Source organism: Pinus tabuliformis, chromosome 8, assembly GCF_031772625.1.
Source record: "Pinus tabuliformis cultivar Carrire ecotype Pingquan chromosome 8, CPIR1, whole genome shotgun sequence".
Classification (NCBI taxonomy): Eukaryota; Viridiplantae; Streptophyta; class Pinopsida; order Pinales; family Pinaceae; genus Pinus; species Pinus tabuliformis.
Genome location: NC_142294.1, coordinates 890,984,983 through 890,993,536, shown reverse-complemented (window position 1 = coordinate 890,993,536; position 8,554 = coordinate 890,984,983). Strand labels below are relative to the sequence as shown.

At 35.1% G+C, this 8,554-nt stretch overlaps 1 protein-coding gene across 1 annotated transcript; it reads right to left on the bottom strand.

Moving 5' to 3' along the window:
- Window positions 1-484: 484 nt before the first annotated feature.
- LOC149238414 (uncharacterized) lies at window positions 485-1,573 on the bottom strand. Its single transcript, XM_089369557.1, has 2 exons — window positions 1,545-1,573; window positions 485-1,361 (listed from the first exon to the last, which is right to left on the bottom strand). The coding sequence occupies exons 1-2, from the start codon at window positions 1,571-1,573 to the stop codon at window positions 485-487; spliced, it is 906 nt and encodes a 301-aa protein (XP_089225683.1).
- Between the last annotated feature and the right edge of the window lie 6,981 nt (window positions 1,574-8,554).

Below are 8,554 nucleotides of genomic sequence, written 5' to 3'. Positions count from 1 at the left end.
CTTGCACAAGAAAAATGGAGTCATTTATTTGTCTGTTGGCCAAGAATCCCCCTTGATTTTCAGAAATGAGAGAAGGAAGCAGAGGCTTTAGGCGGGTAGTGATGATTTTTGTCAGGATTTTATACGAGGAGTTACAAAGTGATATGGGCCTGAAATGAGCAAAGGAAGATGGCCTGTTTTCTTTGGGGATGAGAGCTAGATGAGTGGTATTGGTATATCCTCCTATTTTTCCCTTTCGTTGGATCCAATTGAGCACTTTTGTCAAGTCCTTTTTTATAATTCCCCAGAATTCTCGATAAAAGCAAATGGGAAAGCCATCCGGTCTTGGGGCTTTATCAGGTTGAAGAGTCCAGATCGATCTCCTGATTTCCTCCTCATCGATCTCCTTGTTTAAGCTATCGTTCATTTCCCTGCTTATCCCTGTTGGAAGGTGTTGCAATAAATCTGTGTAATCCTCTTCCTCCTTTGTTTCAGTTAGCAGGTCTCAATAGTGATCTGTAGCAGCTCTTCGAATGTCCTCCTGAGTGCTTTGTCTATCACCTTCAGCATCTAGGATGGAGCTTACATTATTCCTTATCTTTCTGGCTGTCGTTTGTTTGTGAAAAAAGGCTGAGTTCTTGTCTCCCCCTTGCAACCATAGTTGCCTCGATTTGAGCCTCCATTTTGATTCCTCTTCTCTATTAACTTGGTATAGTTGTAAGTAGAGGTCATTTTCCTGTTGTTTGTTCTCTTGGGAAAGGCCATTTTCCTCTATTGCTCTTTGTATACTCTCCAGATTATTCTTGATTTCTTTTTTCACCTTCTCTGGTTCTTGGTATCTGGTTTTAGCCCATTCTTTTATGGCTTGTTTTGTTTTTCGTAATTTTGTTTCCCAAATGAAACTGGGAGATCCCTCCACGTGTTGGATCCAAGAACTGTAAACAATTCCTGCAACTGCTGGTATATCATTCCAGAGGGAACTATATCTAAATGGGATGGGCCCAAGGGGCCTGTGATTTTCCAGTGTTAGAGTTATTGGGAAGTGGTCGGAGGCAGAGCACGTTAGAATGCTGGCATATCCAATGGAGAAAGCAGAGAGAAGCGAAACATTAATGAGAATTCTATCCAACCGCTCCATGATGTTACCTGCACCCATCCTGCAGTTATTCCATGTGTATCTACGGTTTTTTGGAGGGACGTCCAAAAGATCATGCTCCTGCATGATATTTTCTAACCGTATTCTGTATGGATCAGGTGTAAAGTTGCCTCCCCTTTTCTCATTGACGTAGAGGATTAGATTGAATTCACCTCCCAAAATAATGTTAGTGTTTTCTTCTGCGTCCAAACTGTCTTTTAGATCATGCCAATAGCTCTCCTTATCTCTGCAGTGATTCGGCACATAGATGTTGTAGATGATAATGGTTTGCTGATCTGCTTTATTTTCCAAAATTGTTTTGATCCAGTGTTGATTTACTGTTTCCGAAATACAATTCCATATACCTTGATTCCAAATTGTTGCTACTCCTCCTGAGGCTCCTCTTGCCTCACTAATGCTGCCTTTATACTGTCTCTGCTGCTCAATAACTTTACTCATTTCCTTGTGGCTTTGTTTTGTTTCTTGTAACAGAATGATTCCTGGCTTCTCAGAAAGGATAAGATCCCTTAGGGCTGCTACCTTAGAGGGGTGCCCAAGTCCCCTGATGTTCCAAGATAGTATTTTCATCATTGGATATGCAGAGTACGGGGAGGTGCTCGCCCCCCTTGGTCCTTGTTGATTGCTCCTTTGTCTTGCTGCCCCAGAATGTAAGTTTCTATGGGTGTCTGTGTTCCCATTGCTATGTCTTTTTGTGCGTTCTCATCCCGATGCTGCTTGGCAGATTTCCTGCCCGGGCCAAGTTTCTTGAAGGATTCACTAGAGCCCCCGTGATCTTTGGAGGAGCTCCTAGTAATTATGTTGAGGGGAGGTTCAAGAAGAGGCTGAGAGGAGATAATAAGAGGCAATGAGGATTCGGTAGTGTCCTGGTGTTGGCTTTCAGGGAGAGGGGACTCCTGGGGATCAGGGGGGGAGAGAACTGAGAAGGGGTTAGAAGAGGGGAGGGTCTGAGGACGGGAGAGGGGAGGTGGCTTGGAGGGAGCAGGGGAGGAAGGGGTGGGATGAGCTGCAAGGGAGGCCGAAGGGCCTGCATCAAGGGGAGCTTTTGCTGAAGAGACCGTTTTCTTTTTTTTTACCATTTCCCATTGTTCTTCTTGTGGTCCATTTTCTACATCAATAAGCTTAGTGCATCTATTGGCAAAGTGGCCATATTCGTGACATACCTTACACTTAAAGGGGATCTGCTCGTAATCCAGTTGCTGTATATGGCTCCAGTCGTCCACTTTGAGCTTGATGGCTTCCGGGAGGCCTTTGCCAAGGTCCACTTCAACACAGATCCGCGCACAAGCTTGCATATTTTCTTTTGGTTCACTGCGATCAATATATTTTCCGACTGCATTCCCGATGGCGCGAACCGATTCATCTCCCCAACAATGGAGAGGGAGGTGAGGGAGCCGAACCCAGACCGGTACCGCACTGGGAACATCCAGCTCTGGATCGAAGTCTGGGGTCCATTTGTTGAGGTACAGGCCCCTTGAGTCCATGAAATAGGGCCCGTTTCTGAAAATTAGATCCTTATCTTCTTTGGTTTCAAAGTGGAAGGTGAAGTACCCTTTCCCGCAGAATCTGATGGAGATTTTCCCTTGTATTTTGTCGGACCAGTTCCTTTCAACCCATCTTTGAACATTTTTTGGAGAAGGCCAAAGGCCTGTGAATTGACCTATAAGTCCTCTTTCTGCCAGGGACAAAGCAGCCATGCGTGGAAGAACTGGAGGCAGGCTGACTTCTTGAAGAACATCCAGCTTTTTGATGAATTTCGAAACTGCTGGTCGGGGGCGCTGTGGGGGCAATGATTTAATCAATGTCGAGAAGGCCTGCTGAGGATCGATCCCCTCCGGTGGAGCTTCTGGAGGGGCCATGAAGGGAGGCCGAAGCTCAAACTCCTGCGCAGTGATCACCTAGGTCAGTCGCGCGGCAGTAGCTCAGGCAAGCTCGTTTGCATATGATATGAATGCATCAAATTTTAGTCATGTTATCTTATGTATATTATTGAGTCATGGGAATAGTTCTATGACATGATAAAGTAGGAAAGAATCTCTTTCACCAACGACGTGCTTGAAGGCATGTACTACAATGCAATGAAGTTCAAAAAAAGGAAATACTCACATAAGGAGTATGAGATTGTTGACTAAGAAGCAAGTAAAGGAGAAATGCTGACTAGTACTAGAAGCAAGCAATGAAGAAGTTCTCCCAAAAAGATCATAAGTTGGTTAACCAATCTATCCAAGAAGATGCAAAAGAAGAAAGAGATCAATAATGAGAAGAACACCATGGTTACAAAGAATCATTATCTGACAAGATACTTTTATGACATCTCCCGAAAGAAGGCATGACAACTCTGACAAAGGAAGAAAAAGATCAAAGGACCCACAACTCTGACGAAGGAAGAAAAAGATCAAAGGACCCCTGACACCTATGAAAGCCTTGGAGATATGAAAGGTGCAGATAACTGATTCTGCCCTACGAAGATTTCATGATGAAGAATCCATCCAACAAAATCACCATTTAATGTTGAAGCAATATCAAGATGAAGTCATGAAGGGCTACTATATCAAAGCATGGGAACAAGAAAATACAAAGAAGCATCCATGTGAAGAGTAGTCTGAATCATAGACAATATGACAAGGAATAACCAGATGACAAGAGAACCTGATGTATGACAACAAGTCCACTTTCCATGAAGGAAGCAATGACATGAAAAACCAAGAAGGAAAGGGATCTAATCAAGATTTGAGGCACCCTTAGGACTCAAACTTCTTCTTTGGGGAACTTTTCCCAAATCATCTGACTCTTTTCAAGAGGGGTGTTCTTCGGAAGATTCATTTGCATTCATTGGATAGTCCCTAATAAGGTGCTTGTATTCATGATAAACGTCTAGATCTAAAGGGGACATGTCCATAATCTAGTGGTTGCTTCCAAGTACTATCTTGATAATAAATATCTCTTGAAGTTGGAAGAGGTTGGGAGATATTCATATAAACATAGATCTAAGCATATGATTTATACCTCCCTCTTAGTAGCCTTTGAGACCTTCACAAAGTTATCAATGGCATTGCCTATGTCTTGAAGGGTTTACTCCTCCCAATATTCCTTTAGAATAGAAAAATAGTCAAATCCACACTAGCTTAGCATGGAAGTCTTCCTTCTCTGAATTATATTGCTCCCAGAATCGCATGAAGAGCCCTACATTATTAAAAAAATACAACCCTCCTTCAAACACCCTAAATTTGTCTTTCAAGCTAGAGAAAATTACTGTGAAGAATCTTTTTTATCATATCCCTAATTCTATTTGACCCTAGAGGTTCCATTTATTTTAGATATACCCACTCATAGACTTTTCATGTGGTCATAATCTGATGAACTTGCAAATCAAGGCATGACCCTGCATATATTCTCCGATCTTGTCGGATTTAACCTCATATTTTGGATCTTGTACCACTTTTTGCAAGCAATGTCCTAGATTTCTAGCTTGCCAAGATGCACCCAGGAGAGGCTTCTCTAAGAAACCAAAAACATCACTTCCCCCACTATTTTATAAGAAAGAGATGTCAAAGATGAGATTGAAAAGGAATACCAATACATCTAGAATCTTTACAAACTCCTAAAAATTTGATTCTAGACAGGGGAATAACCCCCTCTCGCGGAGCTAATCATAGACTATGTAGAAAAATCCCTAAAATTACAGAGTCTATGACCAAAAAAAATCAAAACTTCTTTCCTTCCTCCTTTTAATTTGCTTAAAAAAACAAAAAACAAAAAAACAACCATATTTAAAATGAATTTGAAAAAAAAAAATCATCATATTTGAATAAAGAGTCATTTCTTGAAATTAACATTAAAATGTAGAAGACAATTTTAACACTCTTTATGCAGCATGATTACATATATATGATAGATTTTTTAAATTTCTTAATCCTAGTTTTATATAATTATTTTTTATATCATTCATAATTGACATAATAATAATCAATAAATTTTATTAGAACACATACACATTCAAATGCACTTTTATATAATTTAACAATTTATCATTTTTATTTTAAAATATTTTTAATTTTTTCAAATATTTTATATAATTTAACAATTTATCATTTTTATTTTAAAATATTTTTAATTTTTTCAAATAGTTTTTCATATATATATATATATATATATATAAAAAAATTATTGACACAATAATAACCAATAAATTTTACTAAAAAAAATTATGTATAATATGATATCTTTAAATACACCCTCTTCAAAAATAAAAAATCCATACTGCATGTATGACTATAAAATTTTAAAATAATATAATCTACCTATCACCAAACCATTTACTTATTAAAAAAATTTCATATTTAACTAAACATCATATTATTTGACTTTCATTATGGTTTTACTTTAATATTTTTTTCATATATAAATACTACCTCACCAGCAAAACACCGTTTCAAATTCTAACAAAACTTCTAAAAATCTTACTCCTAAACTATTTAGAGAAATTCATTATTTAGAATCTTCCTCTATACTTATGTTAACTTTTCCTAACTTTGTGACTTTATCATATTTATTATATTTTATACTTAAATAATCCTAAAACCAACCACTCTAGTACTCTAAAAGAATTTATCCCTTATTTTTCCAACGTAAAAAAACTAATTTTTACCTGATCTAAAACAACAAATAATTTCCATCATATTTCCACTGTTCATATCAACATTTTTATTTGCATATCCATTACCGATTGAAACCAAAAATACTCTCCTAAAATCCAAACCTTTCGGTCAATTTAAACCCTTCCCTAACTTCTTTTGATTTTACCCACTTTCTCCTCTCCTCCTTGAATCAATGGTGTCGCTGTATATGTTTCATAATAAAGTATTATTACTTATTTGACGATATGTACTTGAGGATATCTAAGTCAAAACATTATATATTCTAGCTTGGATTACTACAGACAAGATGTATCAGAGATTCATATTTTATATATTCTAGTTTGGATTATTACAGAAACGGATATATCAGAGTTTCATATTTATGGGTAATGCTAACAGAATGTTTAAATGAATGCTCAAGTAGAATTTTTTGAGATTATTAAGATTTACCATGAATGTTAAAATAGTTTTATTTGACATTCCTAAACTTTAGGTAGTTTTTTTTTATTATAGTTTTCATGTCGTGTATAATTTAACATATTTTTAATATATTTTATAATTAAGAAGATAATAAAAGGAGTGGTGATCATAAAGGATACAAAAGATAAAATAGAGTAGATAGTTACAATGGAGAATAGGGATGGGAAGGTTTGGAGACAAGGAAAGAGAAGTAAAAGGCAAGGAAAAGGTACTGTTAAAAAGGGGCTGGAGGATGGAGGAATGATGAATTTGTTTTTTAACACATTCGTTTCTTAGACTAGTTAATTTTATTACAATTTATAATTATTGTTATTTTTTAGTTGATTTTGTTGGAGCTTTTAAGTTTTTTAATATTATTTTTTTAGCTTTTTGCCTCATAGTTGAGGTAGGTGATAGTTTTCTTCTAGTATTTCTTTCTTGAACAATTATAAATGTAATTTCAGAATTTCTATTTAAAATTAATAAATTTACATTTCAATTTTCTTTTTCTTTTTCGACATATATTAAAATAAAGTATTACTAAAACAAAAGAGTTAATCCATTAATTTAGAATACAAATGATATTGACCAACATATCTCAACATTAAAATTCCTAACATAAAAACAACAAGCAATAATATTACAACCTCAACTTCAAGTGGCTATAAACACAAATCCTTATTTTCCCATTATAATGCAATCATTAAAAATAATATAACACTAAAGGTCTCATTGGGTTGAACTTGCCTATTTTTTTAATTGATTTTGTTGGGGAAGTTAGGTTTTTTTATAGTTTTCTTTTTTCTTGTTTTTCCTTGTTTTTTTTTAATTTTGTTAGAGCCTTTAAGGTTTTTTTTTTTTTGAGCCTTCAAGTTTATTCTATACTTTTTTTTTTTCTTTTTTTTTCCTTCTTATCTTTTTAGTTGATTTTGTAGGAGTCTCTAAAGTTTTTTAATAATTTTCCTTTTCTTTTTTTTTCTCATAGTTAAGTTACATGGTAGCTCCCTTTTGATATTTCTTGAACAATTATTAAATGTGATCCTACAATTTCTACTTAAAATCAATAAATTTACATTTCATTTTTCTTCCTTTTTTAAAAATATTTGAAAATAGAGTATTACTAAAACCAAAGAGTTATTCCGTTAATTTAAAATATGAAGGACATTGACCAACATATCCCAATCGTAAAATTCCTAGCATAAACAGGAAGCAATAATATATACAACCTCGACTTCAAGCGACTACAAACACAAATCCATGTTTTCCCATTATAATGCAATTAAAAATAATATTACATGAACGATGTCATTGGTTTGAGATTGACTCAAGGGATTTTTATAACCACTACATAATTGTTTTGGTAATCATTAATTCTCCTTTATGATAATCATTTAATGTGCTTGCAATGAGGACAGTCTGGCTCATCTCCAATGTAATCAATGGTGTCTCCAATAAAGCATGGAATGGTCACTTAGGTCAAATGGAAAAACATGTGCATTGTGATTTTTAGCTACCTCCCCCTCTTGGATCTCCATATTAATGGAAATCTATTGTATTTTAATCTTGTTTTTTTGTTGGTATTGTATCCCCATCAATTTTTGGATAGCTACTTGGCTAGGGCTCAAAGCTAGCTTTTTTGGAAATTTTCTACTAGTCAACAAATCTGGTAGGAGTGAGGTCAATAGCATTTTTTCAAGTTGTGGATGTAATTTTGCTTCATAAATGAAAAACCTTAACTTAAAAAAATTTCTTTCAATGAGGGTTTAGTGGTCGTCTTTCAATGAGCTCTCCTATTTCCCTAGTATTTGAATATTGTTGACTCAATGCTTCATAATCCTACACAACATTGATATCAAAATAATATTGCATTTCTATGAAATTCAATGTGTTTAAGAACTCGATCTTTATATAGAATGTAAAAGTTATCTTTGTGTGATATGTAGGTCTCTTCTTAAATATCAAAGTCACTTTCCAATACAATTAGGTTTAAATGCTTTGTGAATGAACTCTAGGTGATCCCTCAACATGCTCTATCTAGGAATCAATGAACTTTACATAAAAGAATCTATATTTCCAAAACTCAAATCAATAACATATAACCAAATATTAGGGTTCCCATAACATATCAAAGAATAACAAAAATAAACATCTCTTCACCTCTAAATTGTTATGGTCTTCCCTATTAATGTAATAAATTTCTATGGGTTTGTGGGTTTATTAGGATCATTTCCAGTGGAGTTATAAAATGTGGATCCATGTTCGTCTTTTAGTTGTCACACATGGAGTTACACATATAATATATAATATATGTATCCATAGAAGTAAG

Coding starts and splice junctions, on each gene's coding strand:
- LOC149238414 (XM_089369557.1), bottom strand. CDS start 1,573: ATGAGTAAAGTTATTGAGCAGCAGAGACA. Junction 1,362..1,544: donor GTTATTGAGCAGCAGAGACA/GTATAAAGGCAG, acceptor GAATCACTGCAG/AGATAAGGAGAGCTATTGGC.